Raw genomic sequence first — 19,923 nt, forward strand, 5'->3', positions numbered from 1 at the left:
CATGAAATGGGTGACCCTAGAGGACATTATACTGAGTGAATTATCTCAGTCACAAAAGGACAAATATTATATAGTTCCAATGTTGTAAAAAGGTGCTGACATGGAGGCTGAGGTAAGACACAGAAGGAGGGGATGAATGATGTATACTTCATTGAAACATGAGGGAGAGAAAAAGGAAACTATGATTAGGTATTACTGTTATGACAGGAGTCCAAAATGAAAGGTGCACAGTGGAGTGGACTTGGGGGAAGGGGCTGTATAACAATGAAAGAATTTTTCTTTTACTTTACAAAGAGAAGCGCGAATTGGAGGGTAGAGGTGGGCAGGGAGGAAAATGTGCAACAATGAATGGATGAGAAAAAGAAAATTAAATGGGAAAAATATGCTGAAAAAAAGAAAAGAAAAAAACTATGGTTACAGAGAATCATTTAAAGGTTAAGTTTAATTAAACTTTTATTTCTCCAGGGGGGGAATGTTAGGATTAAAACTAATGATATATGGGAAGCAAAAGGTACGTGAGCCAGCAGAACCAGGAAGCAGGTACTACTCACATGCATGAGTGCTATTTAGGCCCAGGCCTGAGGTCAGGAGCATTGGAGTCTGGCCAAAGAATGAGAACCACCCACTGAACTTTGAACTCTCCATGGCACCTTCTCATTGGCCCAGGCCCCAGCCGCAAGGTCACCCAAAGAAGGAAGCCATAAATAGAACCTGCCTCTCTAGCAGGCTGCCTCTTCATCAGGCCTCTCAAGGAAGGAGGTCTGTCCCTTTCTAATAAACCTACCTTTACTTTTTACCTTAACACACAGTCTTTCTCGCTCTCTCTCTCTCTCACACACACACACACACGCGTCACAGCTACTTCTGTGTGACTGTGTGACAGTAACAGCTGGATTTAAGAGAAGATGAACTGATCTCCGGAATAACTGAATCAGAATCTAAATAAATGGTCTCCACAGAACACTGAAATGCAGAGAAATGGGTCCTGAAGAAAAGCCTAGCATGTAGTTCAAATCCACCAGCTACTCCGTGAGAGGATGGCAGTTTCCTCTTGTGCAATAACTGTCTCTGAAAACCAGCCAAGGGGCTGGTCCAAACACAGTGAGGCTAAACGGGCAGAATAAAGTAAAGCTGACAGGATACTCGGGGTTGGGACGCTTTGGTTTGATTTTTTAAATACATGATTTAAAAGACCACAGACAACGTTTGGTAAGACTGTTCATGTCAGGGATAGCCAAAAGTGCTGCCCAACACCAGTTTTTCAAAAGCCATACATTTTTATTAAAACAGATGTGAGTCCTCCTCCCAATCTCGGACATGCTCAAGCCCACTGTGACAGGCACCGTGTCAATCCATCCAGTTGAGGGCCTTCCTCTCTCACTGACCCTCAATCCTTCCAGCATGATGTCTAGGCCCCTCCTGACAACAAACCCAAAGTGTGTGAGACCAAGTCTCACCATCTCTGCCTCTCAGGAGCAACTGGTCACACTTCCTCCAGGACTTTGTTTGCTCTTTAGGCCGTCCATGGGGCAGTTAGCATTCTTCTCCAACACAGCTGAAAAGCACTGATCCTTCTTCTGTTGGCCGTATTCACTGCTCAACTTTCACATGCATAGGAAGCAATTACAAATACCATGGCTTGGACCACATGCATCTTAAGTCTTTAAACAAATAGCCTAGCTCTTTAGCGCTTTGGAGAGGTCCCTGACAAATTTCCTCAATGTAACATGTCTTTTGATTTCTTGATGGTGTTGACTGTAGATTGTTGTTGTTGTTGTTATGTGCCGTCGAGTCGTTTGCGACTCATAGCGACCCTATGTACAACAGCCCTAAACCCTGCTCTATCCTGTGCCAATCTCATTGCCTCTGACACACCCATCCTGATTACCCCAGTCACTGAATCAACCCACCTCATAGAGGGTCTTCCCCTCCTGCACTGTCCCTCTACTCTACCCAGCATGATGTCCCTCTCTAAAGACCTGTCTCTCCTTACAACACATCCAAAGTATGTCAGACGAAGCCCCAGAATCCTTGCCTCCAAGGAGCAGCCTGATTTAACCCTCGCTATGATGAATCTGTTTGTTTTCTTGGCAGTCCATGGTACATTCAATACTCCTCTAGCACCACAGCTCAAAGGCGTCAATTCTCCTTCTATCCTCCCTAGTCATTGTCCAACTCTCTGATGCATAACAAGTGATTGCAAAAACCATGGCCTGTATCAGGCGCACCTTAGTCTCCAGAGAGCGTTGCTCTTGAGTACTTTTCCTAACCGCAGACTTTCCCATCGCAATACGTTTTTTTTATTTCCTGGCTACTGGTGCCAAGAGTGTTGACCGTGGAGCTGAGCAAACTGAAGCTGTGAACACTCTCAATCTCTTCACCATCCATCCTGATGCTACTGAATGGTCCGGTGGTGAGAATTTTTGTTCCCATCCCAAAGAAGGGCGACCCAACTGAGTATGGAAACTACAGAACAGTATCATTGATTTCACATGCAAGCAAGATTCTACTGAAGATGATCCAAAAATGACTGGAACAGCACATCAGCAGAGAACTCCGGAAGTCCAGGCTGGGTTTAGAAGGGGTCGTGGTACTAGGGATATTGCAGCTGATGTTAGATGGATCTTAGCTGAAAGCAGAGAATACCAGAAGAATGTCTATCTGTGTTTCATTGATTATGCAAAGGCATTTGACTGCGTGGATCATAACAAACTGTGGCTGACTCTGAGAAGAATGGGAATCCCAGAACATTTAATCGTGCTAATGCGAAACCTATACTTGGACCAAGAGGCAGTGGTCAGAACAGAGCAGGGCAACACTGCATGGTTCAAAATTGGGAAGGGTGTACGCCAGGGATGTGTCCTATCTCCATACCTTTTCAACCTGTAGGCAGAGCAGATTATCCGAGAGGCTGGGCTCTATGAGGAGAAGCGTGGCGTTAGGATTGGTGGACGATCTATCAACAATCTGCGTTATGCAGATGACACAACTTTGCTCGCTGAAACTGAAGAGGACCTCATGCACTTACTGCAGAGGGTCAGGGACTGCAGCCTTCAATATGGACTGAGGCTCAATGTCAAGAAGACTGTAGATTACTGATGTCAGTATTTTCTCCATCTATCATGATGCTGCCTCCTAGTCCAGAGGTGAGGATTTCTGTCTTCTTGAGGTTAAGATGCAACCTATATTGAAAATGGTTTTCTTTAATCTGATCAACTGAACAAAAGAGATCCACATTCATTCTCATTGAAAAATAAGTCATCCAAAAAAAAAAAAATAAGTCATCCAACAGAATGTGGACATTACGTAACAATATCATTAATATCACATGCAAGTAAAATCTTATTGAAGATCTCTTAAAGTGACTGGAATCGACAGGGAACCAGTAGAAATTCTAGTTGGTTGCAGAAGAGGCTGTGGTATGCAGGCTATTACTGCTGATGCCAGATGTGGCTGAAAGGGAAGTGATCCCTGTGACCCAGCCAACTCCACTCCCAGGTAGAAAGACCAGAGAGACGGGAAAATGTACGTCTACACAACAAAGCTGTATGCTATGCTCACAGCAGCATCATTCCTAATACCTGAAAGAAGAAACAACTCAAAAGCCCATCAGTTCATAAATGGACACATAAAGAATAGAGCACACAGAGAAATACAAACCACAACAGGTAAAATATGTAGAAGTTATGACAAGTAAACGGTTATTCCATTTAAAGAAAATGTATGAATAGGGAAGCCCAGGAGGATGTTGTTGTTGTTAAGTGTCGTCGAGAAAGATTAATTTTTAGGGTCTGAGGGAGGGAGATCAGAGTGACTGCCAATGAGGAAAGAGTTTCTTTGGGGATGGAATGTTCTAGAATTAGACAGTGGTGACAGCTGTACAACACTGTGAAAGTATTAATGACCAATGAATTGTACATTTAATTCCATTGTATATTAACTCAAATTAATGGTTATCAAAGACGGAAAAGAAAGCAGAAGGTACCAAAAATTAATAAATCACTAAGTTAGTGAAAGGCAATATACAATAGGGGGTTTACTAGATACTGTAATTAATTACAGTAATTAGTTATAATTAATGACCTAAGAGAAAACATCTATGAATGACTGAATGAAAAGCCAAGGTAATAGTAAACTTCCACTCATATAAAGAAACAAAACAGTGACATTAAAGTTAATGGAAACCCTATCTTTTTTTAAAAAAAATAAAAATTCTATTCCCAGTAATAGATTATGCAAGTGAACATGATCTAAAAACACAGGGAAAAATTTATTTTTTAAAACCTCTCTAAAGCTTGTAAGGGCTGCCAAGAGAATAATATCTAAGAGCTGGAAAGAGAATAAAGAACTATTCGAAGGCAAATAGGATCCTGGAGGGCCTTTCTGACCTGTGGACATTTCTGAACCCTCAAAAACTTGAGCTGCGGCGAGCTCTGGTGGCCTAGCAGCAAGAAGCTGCAACTGCAATCTCAGAGATGCACGGTTCGAATCCACCAGACGCTCTGCTGGAGAAGGAGGAACAATCTCCTCCTGTACCAGTCAGATCTGATTTGATGGTACACACACAAAAATAATGAAATAAAATAAATTTTTTTTTAAATTTTTTTTTATTTTTGTGTGCGTGTACCGTCAAATCAGATCTGACTGGTACAGGAGGAGATTGTTCCTCCTTTTCCCGGCAGAGCATCTGGTGGATTCGAACCGTGTGCCTCTGGGATTGTAGTTGAAGCTCCTTGCCACTAGGCCACCAGAGCTCCCCCTGAAATAAAATAAATTTTAAAAAAACTTGAGCTGGGAGGATTAGCTAAGGTCAGGGCCCCTTTAACAGAAGACTGTTCGTCTCTGGAGAAAGTTGGGGGGCTACATCCTTAGAGCAGAGTTTGAGTTAGAGTAAACTTCCTCCTGGTCTCCACAGCGGAGGACGCCAAGGAGAAGGGGTAAAGAAGAGAAACCCACCATGAGACAGGAGGTGACCTGTGCAGCAGCTGGGCCTGTTCCCTGAGTGGCCTGGGGACATGAGGTGGTGAACCAGACTCCACGGTCCCAGACATCTGCAAGTCTTCTCTGGAGGAATGAACGTTCTCCTTGACCTCAAAGACTATCAACAAATACTTACTAAAAGACAGTGAACCATAGGTAACAAAAATAACCAAGCACATAAGAAAACAAGGTACTGTGTACAAAATTAAAGAAAACTAGAGGAAGTTAGAAATAAGAACTGAAGAGAGACATTCGTAACTGTGATGACTGGTCAAAAGAAATTTTCCAGGAGACCAAAAGAAGGTAAACATGGAAGATTTTACAGAACACTGGGGCAAGACACATGGAGGGAGGTCAAACACGCCTCATAAAATAAAAAAATTAAGAAATAATTAATAATTACTTTGTAAATAAATACTAGTTAGTAATAATTTATTAATCTCCATATTTTATGAAAATTAGTTCCAGGAAGAGAATGAAACAGAAACTGGATCTGAAGAATACCCCGCGCCAGATCAAAGACGGCAAAGAACTGAACCGTCCCTAGTCCAAGCCCAAGTTCCAAACGCACCCCCTGAGTTTCTCCCTCAAGAGTCTTGGGCATGGGGGAGCAAAGCAAGTGGGTGATCTTTAATACAAAGTGCAACTCAAGGAATCTGGCTTACTAATTTAAGAAAACATAACAACTTCATGCTTTCAGAATTCCCGAGTTGGAGCCAAGTCACAGCTGACCCTGCGGCCAGTTTCCCGGGCTGTAAACTGAACAGGAGATTGTCCATCTTTCTCCTGAGGAGCTGCTGGTGGATTTGAACCTGTGGGTTAGCAGAGCAGCCACCCGACCTCCCTAAAAGCCTCATCAGGTCATTAAAACAGCTAGCTTGAGCTTAAATTCACGAGAGAGAAAATGAAATCCTCTTTGTTCTTCAACCTGTTTTTCCTGAAAGGAAGTCGCTCTTCCATCATCGTGTCTCCTTTTAGAAATAACGCTGCGCAGACACCGAAAACACTCACTGCTCCTGAGTGGGAACCAACTCACAGCCCTGACCCTCTGACCTTTTTCAGAGGCCGATGATCCCATGGAAGGGAATGCAGAGCAGCTGGTGGATTCAAACAGCAGGTCTTTGGGTTGGCAGTACAACTCCTTACCCACTAGGCCACCAGAGCTTCCTATGCAAATACGAGCATCTATAATTACTTTAAAAACAAACAAAAAACACCAAAATACTGTTTGTGGACAACTGGTTCAACAGGAACCAGATCAAAGCACCGCTGTCAAATCAACTGTGACGAGTAACTCTCTGAAATAGAGCAGAACAGAACAGAACAGCTTCTCACAGCTTCCAAGACTGTAAACCTTCCAGAAGCAGGTGGCCTCATTTCCCCCTCACAGCCTGGCCAGTGGATCAGAACTATCATCAACCCTTTTGGTTCAACGGCACCACCAGGGCTCCCTGGACCACGGACCGCCTCGCCACCTAAGCCTAAGGGTTCTCTCTGTAATGGGCAAAACCAACCCAAACACTGACCACCAGAGAAACGGACAAGGTGCCCTGTAACATCTGCGGAGGAGGCTGGACCATCACAGAGCGGTAAGCAGGAGTGGCTGGTGATTCCCAGCCCAATGCTGAGCAAACTCGGCCAGACACAAAGCCATTACATTACGGTAAGTTGTTAAAACAGGCAGCCCTGACACACAGCGTCAGGAGACACGGCAGTGGGGCCCTTGGGTAAGAGCAAAAGGCGGCTGTGCTAAGTGCTGTGGAACCGCCTTCATGAACAAGGGATGTGAATTCTGCCCTACCCTGTGCCAGCCTGACCATCCCCGACATTACACCACTGCGTCAGTCCACCTTGTTGAGGGTCTAGTAATGTCAGACTTCTGGTTCGAGTCCTGACTCTCCAGCTGTATTTACTCAGCCTCTGTGTCCTTCTATTTATAGACACTATTGTTTATTTTGGAACAAACTCAAAACACTTGTGCTTGAAGACAAAATTGAGAAAGGAATTCTCCCAAGCTTAATTCAGTTGGAGACTTAGATCTTTTAACCTTTTTTTTTTGTTCCTATCAGTGGGAAATCATGAACAAGCTGGTTGCTCTGTCAATGCTGTGTCTCATACGTACTATGTACATAATTCAGTAAAAATAACAGCAGGAAGCGGGGGGAGATAAAAATGTAAGTTTAATGCTGTAACTTGGGCCCCAAATGAGGACACCATCCACACCGAGTCTTCTTTTGTGTTGATCTACTCCAAAATAAAACTGATTACTACAAACTGGGGGGCCGGGGGATCCACTAACAGCAGCAGCAGCGAGCGCAGACTCGGCATCCTTCTCTGGTGGAATCTGTGAGCCCTTTCCATCCACATGCAGGAAGTCATCCCTCTAACAGCCCTGACGACGGGACTGTCCTTAGCCCCAACCTAACAGATGGGCAGTTGATCCCTGGTCACTCAGCTAAACGGCAGAGACGAGGTTTGAAGAGGATTTGGACCCAGGTGTCTGGCTCCAGGGAAAGCATCTCTGCTTGGTCAGGAATAATCAAATCGTGGGAAGGATTCAGTTTTTAAATTCTTGTTTCAATGAAGGCCATGTGATCATTTCAGAAGGGCAAGAGAAAAGACGATTCAAGAAACAGACCACGACGTTGTCACCAGCTTCCTCCATACTTTATCCACTCCCTGGCCCTGGCCGACACACGCCTCCCTGTTCTTCCTGCTTCTCAGTGTCCAATCCTCCAGTGCCATCCAGCAGCCCTGACACCTCTCCCCCTTTTCTGGCCCGGCCACCACAGCCGCACCCCAGCTTCTCCCACATGCTGGGCTGCTGCCTGCTCCAGGATCTTCACTGTAACTGTCCCCTCCACCCAGAATGTTCTATCCCCAAAGATGTACGCGGCCAGCCGCCCACCTTGACCTCCTCCAAACCACTGAGCACCTTGTTTAATATTGCCACTGGCGCAGTATGAAATTACTGTTACTGATAAATGTTTGGCAAAGTCACATCCACTCCGTGATTTGCTGCTTATTGCCTACTGTCCTCTCTAGAACGTAAGCGACAGAAGACCTGGAAACTGCTCACCAACGTCCTCACACGACCCAGGAGAGGATACAGGGGGTGAGGGGCTCTGACCAGGAACCTGCTGCTGAATGCTGCACACAGTCCCTCCCGAGAACCAGCCTGAAGCCCCTCGTACCTTATCGATGTAGAAGTCAACCTCCGAGGCGGACTGAAATTCCCCGTCCAGGGCGGAGATGCCACTGGTCCACACCAGGTTCTTCATCTTGTGCTTGAAGACCAGCAGCTGGATCCGGAACTCCTGCTCTGTGAGGTCCAGGAAGCCGGCCAGCTTGGCCACGGGCATGGTGGTGTAGAGCTTGAGGAAGCTGCGGATGGTGGAGAGCTGGGCCTGCTGCTGGACTTCGTCCGAGAAGACCTTCAGCTGCTGCAGGAACGGCTCCTTGTGGTAGTTGGGGTGCACGTTGTCGTAGTTGGGCACCACGGGCGACAGGAACTTGGGGCACGAGTAGCTGAAGAGCTCCTCGTAGACCTGCGGGTCACCCTTCTGCATACGCAGCATCTTGTCGCCGTACTTCTCCCGCAGCTGGAGGTGGACGCTCTCGTCGATGCGCATGGGGTACATGGTGAGGGCGATGGCCAGCAGCGCGTGCATCTGCTCGTTCTGCTTGTTGATCTTGGGAAAGGGGGAGCAAGGTCAAAATGCATGCACTTCCGGGGCCCCCCTGTCCTTCCAGGGGCAGTCTGGACCGATCTTGGGGGCTCAGCTTTTCCTGACAGGTCAGTTAACCTGCCCAAAAGCTTACACACACAGACCCCCCTCCCCCCTCACACTGAACTACGCCCAACTCCAGGTCGCCCCGGTTCCAGGTCACCCCAGCTCCAGGTCGCCCGCAGGATCTCTTGGATTCTTCACTAGAATCTCTACTTCCTCCAGTCCACCCTCTTATCAGCAGAAGTTAACACCCACATTCGTCATGATGAAGTCACTCAAGTCTCTCAAGGTACCTCCGTGACGACAGGAGGTAGAAAAAGCAAAAAACCAAATATAAATTCTACGCTGACTTTGTGCTAAGAAGTTGCACTGGAAAGTCAAAAGCGCTCGGTTCAAATGCACCAGCTGCTTCGTAGGAGAAAAATGGGCAATGTCCTGTCTCTGAAAACCCACGGGAGGGTCAGCTAAGAGTCAGTTCTGACTTGACAGAATGTAACAAAGCCACGAGCAATCCAAGATTCTCCCAAGTCTAACATGCCACTTCCCAGCACTCTCCTCTTGCTAACTGGTTTCTGTGCTCCCCATCACCGTCCTTTCAAGCCTCCGTGCTGTGCTCCGTTGGTCCTCTAAAGATACGTATACACTGCACACACAGCTCCCCCGACGCCTGACCCATCAGGACAGCAAACCACTGCTGACTGATTCTATAAAGACCTTGGACCAGGTATACACTGTAGATTCAGCAAACTTTAACTCAATAAATAAATGTCAGGCACTGAGCACTGGGCGAGAATGAAAAGACAAGACAGTGCACACTGGCAGGGTGTTAACGTCAGAGTCAACACGCATCATAACAGAACTCTACAGGACAGCTGCTCAAACAGGACAACTCTGGGCGGGCAGACCAAAAACTGTCGGTCTAGGTGTCGAGCAGTGAGCTGAGAAGGGCCCCTTACCATCTCGTACTTATACGTGGTCCGCTGGAACATGCTCTTGGTCCTCTGGATGTAGAGGAGGATGTTGGCAAAGACCCGGATGGCGTCCTGGTAGCGGCGCATCATCAGATAGGCAAAGCCGACGTAATAGTACGTGGTGACCTGGCACTCGGGAACCCGGGAATACATGCTCTGTGGAAGGAAGCAGCACCCTTGAGTTCTAGGGTCTCCACATCCTTGACTGGACAGGGAGCTGCTGGGGCCTGGAGTCTGCTTCTCCTCAGAGGCCCTGGAGCATGCAGGAGTCGAGACAACAGGCCCTGAGCCCAGACGGTACCATTCATGGACTAAGTCGCCTCCTTTCTTAGTTTCTTATAAAGCAGAGGCCTGGACCATCCGACCCCGAGACCTCTCTTTAAAACCCTTCACTCCATTTTGCATTCAGCCGTCTTTCCCCTCACTGTGCTTTCAAATAAACCTTATGGAGGAAGAGACAGGCAGGTAAGACGACACACATCAAAAGCCAAAAACATACATATTCTGTGGTTCAGTCATATATCACTCAGCCACAGAAGTCCTCATCTACTCCAAGACATGACAAACGCAGCGCAAATTAAATCAGTCACAAAAGGACAAATGTGGTATGATATCACTTCTACAAAATATAAAGAAGTGACAAGTTCTTTAGTGACAGAAACCAAAGTTCATCAGCGGTTAGAAGGTGGACGTGGGATGGGGCAGACAGACATGTGCTGGGTGGGCAGATATGGGCTTCTGTTGAGGGGGATGGTGGAAGGACAAGATAAACAATGTCACGAAATGATACATATGAAAGACTGCGGAAATGATAAATTGTTTAAAAGAGACCGGTGGGTTGATTTTTTAAAGTGTGTTTTGTTGAGACACTACACGCACAGCAGGGCAGACTCACTCTCCACAATCTCACACATACAACGGTCATGTTGATTACATCATTCGGTGGTACAACCATTCTGACCCTCCTTGTCTACCAGTCCTTCCCCAGAAACTAGGGGGACCCAGCACTCCCCCAGTTCTCTCTCTATAATCTTCCCATTTGCTGTTGGCCAAATGGATGCCACATAGTTACTTAAAAACCAGAATGCTCAAGGCAGACCTTCTTTACTATTAACCTAGACACTTCTTTGACTTTAAGAAGAATTCAGGGAATCCTTTTGGGTTTTTTTTTAAACTTTTGTTGTAACGAAGCATGTGGTTGTGTGCCATTGAGTCAGAACTGACCCACAGCTGACCCTCCAGCAGGATTTCAAAATCAGAATCACACAGGAGACTGTCCATTCTTCTGTAGAGCAGCTGGCAGATTTGAACCGTGCACCCCTGGGACTGCAGTGCAGATTCTTATCCACTAGGCCACCAGAGCTCCTTGGCTTGCATTTTAAAGATTACATCAGAGAAGCAGTTATAGGCCTTCATCCAGCCTCCCTGGTGTCATGGTGCCACACCATGTCTGGATTCCACACGAATTTTCTATATTTCAAGGTTATTCTGTAGCTTTCTGCATCAAAGTGTCCAGTAATAGTGGCTGGGGACATCGTTAGTCCACAAGGTTTTACAGTAAAGGAGGCAGCTGTTTAAGAAGGCAATCAGCTACACCTTCCATGATCTGGTAAATGTCTCATAACTTTGCCATTTACGACAATAAACAAAGAGCCAAAACCCCCCTATTTTTCTGTCAAGGACTGCAGCCTTCAATATGGACTGAGGCTCAATGTCAAGAAGACAAAGATTCTCACCACTGGACCAATTGGCAGCATCAGGATGGATGGTGAAGAGATTGAGATTGTACACAGCTTTAGTTTGCTTGGCTCCATGGTCAACACTCTTGGCACCAGCAGCCAGGAAATTAAAAGACGTATTGCAATGGGAAAGTCTGCTGTTAGGGACCTTTCCAAAGTATTGAAGAGCAATGGTGTCTCTCTGGAGACTAAAGTGCATCTAATATGGCCATGGTCTTTTCAATCACTTGTTATGCATCAGAGAACTGGACAATGACTAAGGAGGATAGAAGGATAATTGATGCCTTTGAGCTCTGGTGCTGGAGAAGAGTGTTGAGGGTACCATGGACTGCTAGGAAAACAAACAGATTCATCCTGGAAAAGGTTAAACCGGGCTACTCCTTGGAGACAAGAATTCTGAGGCTTCGTCTGACATACTTTGGACATGTTGTACGGAGGGACCAGTCCCTGCAGAGGGACACCATACTTGGGAAGGTGGAGGGACAGAGCAGGCCCTCTATGAGGCAGACTGATTCAGTAACTGGGGTAATCGGGATGGGCGTGTCAGGGACAGTGTGACTTGCACAGGACAGAGCAGAGTTTAGGGCTGTTGTATATAGGGTCACTATGAGTTGCAAGCGACTCGACGGCACATAACAACATGAGAAACCACCACAGCTAATCATACCAGTACCTATATGGTTTAAGAACCAAGCCACTTGTTAAGACAAGTGAACTCTGAAGAGTGACATTCTGTTATTTATTATTTTATTTTTAATTGTTATTTGAAAGTTTAATGCCACTATAGCTTTGAAACAGAATCAAAAGACTGCCAAGTATGTTAAAACGTTATTAGAGAGAAACCACACCCTGTGTACATTCCCACTTGTCCTCCTTCCTCGCCCTGAAACTGTCACAATCAATGCATTTCTCTCAAAGCAGGTGAACATCTGGTTGTGAGTAGACAGGCCAGGGAAATTGGCATTTACCTTCTTGTTGAGCTCGATGTTCTCCAGCACCTTGATGGCCTGGTAGTAATCCCCCAGCAGGGAGTGCAGGCGCAGAAGCCCCACCAGGCTGAAGTAGCCAAGCATCTTGTAGAGGGAGTGCCGTCCGTACTCCCCAGCCACACTCTCGGGGTCACCTGAGAGAGAGAGAGAGAGAGAGAGAGAGATATGCTGGGACCACTAAGCCGGAGGAGGAGGGAAAGGAGAACCTCTGAATGTCACCCAATGAGCTGTTCAGAGAGTGGCAGTCCAATTCTGTCCACACAGGAAATCTTCTCATTAGTAAATGACCCATCTGGGCATCACTCCTCTCAGAAAGTCCATGAGGTCAAAGCTACGCTCCTAGGAATACTGAGATGCTGACTGCCTTTCCTACTAGGCTGACATCTGCACTGCTGATGCAGAATCAATGGTGCGTGAATGTGCCGACAACAGAGCATAAACCAGGCGGTGACACTCCAGGATACAAGCAGGCACAACATTCCTCACCACCACGCTCCTGCCAAAACCCACCCGCACCAACACTAGCCACCATGCTCCTGCCAAAACCCACCTGCACCACCACCAGCCACCATGCTCCTACCAAAACCCACCCGCACCAACACCAGCCACCAAGCTCCTGCCAAAACCCACCCGCACCAACACCAGCCGCCATGCTCCTGCCAAAACCCATCCGTACCAACACCACGCTCCTGCCAAAACCCACCTGCACCACCAACCAGCCGCCATGCTCCTGCCAAAACTCACCTGCGCCACCACCAGCCACCAAGCTCCTGCCAAAACCCACCCGTACCACCACCACACTCCTGCCAAAACTCACCCGGCGCCACCACCAGCCGCCATGCTCCTGCCAAAACCCACCCGCACCACCACCAGCCGCCACATTACCATGCTCCTGCTGAAACCCACTCGCACCACCACCTTCCCCCTCCCCGCAACATTATTTTCACTTAAAAAAACAACTGAAAAACCGACACGGTTATCCGGAAGTGGGTCTTCAGCAGACATTTTCTCAAAGAAAAGGAAAAGAATAAAAAAGGGAAGAGAGCTGGCCACACTTTAAAAATCCCACACTACAAATGAGTCTGTTGTGGATGATAAAATTTGAGCTTTCAAGTAAAAACTTTGTAAAACTTAGGATCTGCTGAGTGTTCAAACAGCTTCCCAATAAAGACTTGTCTGATGAGGCTGACAGTTCAAAGAACAAATCCGACTCTTCTTGTTGGAGAATATAATGCAGCAACACTAGGAAGGTCATAAAACCACCTGGGGTAAAGGAGGTACTCAGAATACAGAGCAGACACATTCTGAATGGACAAAACAAAGGAGAGAGTTCAGTATTATCAGACCCCACAGCGTAAGACTAACATCTCTCTAGCCTCTAACACTCGTTTAGGTTTGCCTGTCAAAGAAGAGCCATGGTTATTTTAAAGTGCTCTTAAGGTTTCCAACTACATATCTGGGTGAGGCCAGTTTTCTTCATATATTTTAATCAAAGCAGCATATTGCAACAGATTGGATGGAGAGCAGAAATGAATCCATCTAGCCTTCAACAAGCACCGAAGAGGCCGGCTCCCTGCTCCCTGGGAACAGGTGGCAAACGGCAGGCCGTCTGGAACGCGTGGCTGGGCCCTCCGTCCTGCTGCACTCACCTCCACTTGTGTACACCTCCAGCTGACGGTTGATGTTGGATTTGTCTACCAGGGAATGAAGGACGTTAAGGACACTGTGAACATTCCAGATTTTGGGATTGGATCGGAGGAAGTCAATCTCCTCTTCTGACTTCTTCGCAGTCTTACAGCGGTACTGACTAAAGGACTGAAACTACAAAGAGAAAGATGCACTGGTTAAAAATCCCAAAGGGACCCGCCAAGCACACAGGCTGGAAATGAGGCCATCGGCTCAGACTGGGCCAGGGGCCCCCAGCGTTCAGGGCCACAGGACTAGGGAAAGTCAGGGGAGATTACTACCTCCCACTCTAAGCCAGCCTGTACACAAGTTGTTGCAAAACAAACATCTGTGATTAAAGCATGAATTTTTAATTTTGTTCAATAATAAATGTGATGCTTATTTTACATTTAAGAAAAAAAAATCTCTTAGGATTACAACAACAAAAATATGAGTAGTTACACAGGTGACCCAGATGTATTAGTAGGTATATGTGCACATGTCTCTGTGTGCTGTGTGTACTCATTCTCTCTGTACATACATACAAATCACAGGGGGGGTACAGTCACAGACACCACGTAGTTACAAAGAAACACCTTATGGGGTCGACCTCCTAGGTTTAAAGGTTTGGCCTTCTATAGCCTGGGGAGACAATAGAGTCAACCAACACGGGTATCTCAACTGTGTGAGTACAATCTGGGCTTTTAAAAGCTTGTAGGGGCCACATAATAACAAATGAACTCTACTCATCTGGAACAAAGAGAATGAAAGAAACAAAAACCTCCAAGAATAAACTAGTCCACAAGGCTCACGTGAACTAAGGAACTAGCCCTCAGAGGGCCCATACGGTCCTGACTAGCCTGAGACCAAAAAACCAGAAGACGCCCAGCCACCAGTGACTGTTCTGACCAGGGGCACAAAAGAAGGTCCTGGAGACCAAAAATCAGCAAAACTCAAATTCCTCACAAAAGCCAGACTTCCTACACTGACAGAGACTAGAGGAATCCCCAAGACTGTAAAATACCCTTTGAACTTAAAATTAAACCACTAAAATAATAAAACAAAAACAAAAGAAAAATCACTTCACCTTTCATCTAAGAGTTAAAATTTGTATTTATCACCCATGAAAAATTGCTTCCTCAAATAACCAACTCTGGCGGCCTAGTGAGTAGGAAGTTGCACTCTCAACCCAAAGGTGAAAGATTCAAATCCATCAGCTGCTCCTCCCATGCGATTTACTGTCTATAAATAAAATCCCACTGGAGGGTCAGCTATCAGTCAGCTGTGACTTCACGGCACAACACAACTAGAAGTTAAAAAGGAACCAGTCCCCAATTAGTAACAAAGAATTAAGATGCAAAATATATATGACATTTCCCATAAATGAGATAATGCGTGACAAAAAGGAGTAAATACTATCATTTAGATTGTCCAATTTTGTGAACCATATCACTAAAATAAATTCTTTTTAGTATTCCTACTAGGCCTCTATAAAAGAAAAAAAAGTTAAAGCAACGATCTTAATCAACAATTCCAGTACTGGACTGTGATCTCTACAGGCATACAGATGTGTAGTATACACAGATACTCAAAACAGAACACTCATGGTTTATCCTCAGAGGAATGGACCCCCACATTGTGCACTGCAGCAAAAGAACATGACAGGTACACATGTTGTGGTTGTTGTTAGGTGCCGTCAAGTGGAGTAAGACTCAAAGCAACACCGTGAACAAAAGATCTGAACCCAGTCCTGTCCTGCACCATCCTCACTTCCAGATACACAAGAGCCCACTGTAGCAGTCACCTTTTCAGGCCATCTAGTTGAGGGTCTTCCTCTCCTTCATAGACCCTCCACCCTTGTCAACATCTTGTCCAAGCAATAGCCTCTCCTAGCAACTCGCCTAAAGTATGTGAGGTGAAGCCTCATCATTCTGGCCTCCAAAGAACACTCTGGCTGCACCCTCTCCAAGACATTTCTGTTTGTTCTCTTGGTCGTCCATGGGATATCCAGTGTTCTTCTCCAACACCACAGCTCAAAGGCATCAATTATTTTTCTGTCATCTTTATTCACTTTCCAGCTCTCAGATGCATAGCAAGTAACTAGAAAGATCATGGCCAGAATTAGATGACCTTAGTCTTCAAACTGACATCACTACTCAGTAATTTGGAGAGGTCTCTAACTTCAGATTTTCCCAGTGCAGTACATCTCCTATTTGCTGACTGTTGGTACCAAGGGTGTTAACTGTGTATCCAAGCAAGATGAAGATGTTGACAGTTTCAATCTCTTCTCCATCCACCATGTCATTGTCCAGTGGTAAGAATTTTTGTTTTCCTGATATTGAGATACATGCATACCGAAGGCTGCATTCCTTGATCTTCTGCAACAAGTACTTCACATCTTCCTCACTTTCAGCAAGCAAGGTTGTGTCATCTGCATAACGCAGGTTATTGATGAGTCTCCCTCCAACCCCGACGCCACACTCCTCTTCATAGAGTCCAGCTTCTCAAAGGACTCTGGTCCAGGTATAGGTTCCTCACGAGCACAATCAACTGCTCTGGGAATCCCATTCTTCTCAATGTCAGCCACAACTTGTCATGATCCACACAGTCAGGGACATACGGGGACTGGGAAAGTGTCCCTGGTCATGGCAAGCTATTTCCTATGTCCATCTCTGTAAAGGTCTAAGAAACAGAAATTGATGCCAGTCCTTCCAGGTAAGAAATGGTGCTGCTGCAGATGGCAGCAGGCTCCTTCACTTCTTTTCGCTAGGTGTGTGTGTGTGTGTGTACACACACACACACACACACACTTTAACGAAAGTTTAGAGAGATTTAGGATTTCTAGTCATTCATTGTTGCATTTTTCTCCCTGCCCACCCCTCCCCCCATTCACTCTTCTCCTTGAAAAGAAAAACTCTTTCATTGTTAGGCAAACCCTCCCCCTAAATTCACTCCACTATGCAGCCTCATTCTGGACTTCTGTAATGACAATACCCAACCATATATCCCCACATCTGTTTCAAGGCAATATACATCATTCCTCTCCTCCTTTTCTGTCTTCCCTCAGCCCTGATGTCAGTCCTATTTTACAACAATGGCTCTATGCAATATTTGTCCTTTTGTGACTGAGATATTTCACTCAGCATAATGTCCTCCAGGGTCACCCATTTTGAATAATATTGCATGAGTTCCTTGTTTTTCAATGCAGCCTAGTATTCCATTGTGCAAATATACCACAGCTTCTCTATCCATTCATTTGCTGATGGCCACTTGGGTTGTTTCCAGCTCTTTGCTACTGTGAACAAAGCCACAATAAACATGGGTGTGCATATATTTGCTTGGATGTCAGTTATGGTTTCTTTAGGGTATATTCCAAGTAGTGGAATGCTGGGTCAAATGGTATCTCTATTCGCAACTTTTTGAGAAAGCGCCATAACGCCTTCCACAGTGGTTGCACCGTTTTACACTCCACCAACTGTGAATAAGGGTTCCAGTTTCCCCACAACCTCGCTAGCATTTGTTGCTTGCTGTTCTGTTAAATTTTGCTATTCTGACTGGGGTGAGATGATATCTCCTAGTTGTTTTGAAGGCCCCTTTACTTTACCTAGTGAAAAGAAGAAGAAAATAACGGAAGTCCACGCTTCATATATTCCTTCCAAAAGTACAGTGAAGTGGCCGAAGAGCTGCTGGCATTTGCCTCGCGGGGGAGAATCACAGCGGGCACTCAGTGCGCTCAGCATCGAAGAGTCTTTGACAAGGAAAGGACTTTAATGAATTAAGCACCTTAAGAAGAGAACTCGGCTAAGCCCAGGGGATTAGGACGCTCCTAAGAGAGTTGAGGAACCCCAGCGGATGATCCCCTGCAGCCTAACGAGTCCACAGGCTTCCACGACACGAAGGCCCTGAGGCCGGAGCTTTTGGCAGGAAGCCGCTTTCTTTCCACTTATCAGCACCCAATACGCACAAAGACGGTGAAGCTCAAACAGCATCTTCAGTAAAAACTACTCCACGAGGGAAAAACTGGCAAGTGGATAATGGTGATGGTCGTACAACATGATGGAAAAAAAAATAAATAAATAAAATTCCCTTACTAAAATTACATATGAACAATGAGAAAAGCCAGTGAGAAACGGAAACTGGGTGGGGGTGAGGATGAGGTGGTAGCTGTCTGGGCGGGGAGATGGGCTCACGGGGTTCATTACATCATTTGTTCTACTTAGGCATATGCTGCTGATGTTATGTTCTGTGAAGTCGTTTGCAGCTCACCGTGACCCTACACCCATTACCCAAGTCCCTGTCATAGTGACTCAGACACACCTACACCCATTACCCCAGTCACTGAGTCAATTCATCTCATCCAGGGTCTTCCTCTCTTGTATTGTCCCTCCAGCCTCCCAAGCATGATGTCCCTCTCCAAGGACCGGGTCCCTCTTGGTCACATACCCAAAGTATGCGAGACAGGGCTTCAAAATCCTAGCCACAAACGAGAAACTTGGTTTCACCCTCTCCAAGACAGACCTATTTGTTTTCCTGGCGGTCCATAGTATGTTCAAGACTCTTCTCCAGCACCACAACTTAAAAGCACTGATTCTTTTTGTCATCCTTAGTCACTGTCCAGCCCTCTGATGCATGCGAAGACCATGGCCTGGATCAGGTGCAGCTTAGTCTCTAGACTGACATGACTGCTTCTCAGTACCCTGGAGAAGTCCCTGACAGCAGATTTTCCCAGTGCAATTCATCTTCTGATATCCTGACTGCTGGTGCTCTAAGTGTTGATCATGGAGCCAAGCAAGCTGTAATTATTAACAACCTCAATCTCTTGTCCATCATGGTGCTGCCAATTGGCCCAGTGGTGAGAATCTTTGTTTTCTTGATGTTGAGCTTCAATACACATTGAAGACCATAGCCATTGACCTTCTGCAGCAAGCACTTCAGGTCCTTTTCAGTTTCAGCAAGCAGGGATGTGTCATAACTCAGGTTGTTGATAAGTCTTCCTCTAATCCTGATGCCACATTCCTCCTCATAAAGCCCAGCCTCCTGAATGATCTGTTCTGCATATAGAGTGAAAAGGTATGGAGACAGGACGCATCCCTGACGTATTCTTTTCCTGATTTTGAACTATGCAACATTTCCTTGCTCTGTTCTGAGGATTGTTTCCTCAGAACAGAAGTTATATAATTACTAATAGTTAGCAATTATGCAATTAGTAATTTAAAAAGCATCAGTAAAAGCAAAAAAAAACCCCTGTATTTAAATTCTACATTAAAAAAAACACTTTGATAACCCACCTACAAATCTAGTTTAAGAGAAGAGGAAACCAAGGCCTAGTGCAGTTAAAAAAACTGCCCAAAGGAGCTCTGGTGGCCTAGTAGCAAGAAGCTGTGCTGCAATCCTGAAGGCACGGGGTTCGAATCCACCAGACGCTCCGCTGGAGAAGGAGGGGCAATCTCCTCCTGTGCCAGAAAGATCCTACTCGACTGTATACAACAAGAGAAAAAAAAATCCTGAAGAAAATTGCCCAAGGTCCAGTCAACAGCAAACCTTGGGCTTTTACACCCACTGCTACCCTGAAGTATGCCTGGGGGGCCTGTTCTCAGAGGCAGTCAGCAAGAGCCCTGAGATGGGTCTACCTGTTTAAATAAAAATGTTACATTTTATCAAGTTCTTCTTGCATAAAAATTAATCACCGCCCCCAAGCAAGATAAAAACATTTGGTTTGCAGGTGGGGAAAATGAGGCTCAGAAGAGTTTAAATGACACGCCCTCCTTACAGAGCCTCTGGGTGGTGACATCCAGACTGGATTTCCCGTTGCCACAGATTATGACACTTTTGTTCTTCCTGCAAGACC

General features: G+C 45.9%; 1 protein-coding gene across 3 annotated transcripts in view; it reads right to left on the bottom strand.

Annotated features, from left to right (window-relative positions):
* Nucleotides 1-19,923, bottom strand: part of EIF3L (eukaryotic translation initiation factor 3, subunit L) — a 35,967-nt gene that overhangs the window by 3,869 nt on the left and 12,175 nt on the right. For all 3 annotated transcript variants that reach the window (XM_006890129.1, XM_006890130.1, XM_006890131.1), the window contains 4 exons: nt 14,060-14,231; nt 12,390-12,544; nt 9,668-9,838; nt 8,175-8,672 (listed from right to left, as the gene is read on the bottom strand). In XM_006890129.1, coding sequence (XP_006890191.1) covers nt 8,175-8,672; nt 9,668-9,838; nt 12,390-12,544; nt 14,060-14,231 — 996 coding nt within the window. The remainder of the gene's footprint in view (nt 1-8,174; nt 8,673-9,667; nt 9,839-12,389; nt 12,545-14,059; nt 14,232-19,923) is intronic.

This window comes from Elephantulus edwardii, unplaced genomic scaffold, assembly GCF_000299155.1.
Source record: "Elephantulus edwardii isolate Elephantulus edwardi_28Jun2011 unplaced genomic scaffold, EleEdw1.0 scaffold00086, whole genome shotgun sequence".
Lineage (NCBI taxonomy): Eukaryota > Metazoa > Chordata > Mammalia > Macroscelidea > Macroscelididae > Elephantulus > Elephantulus edwardii.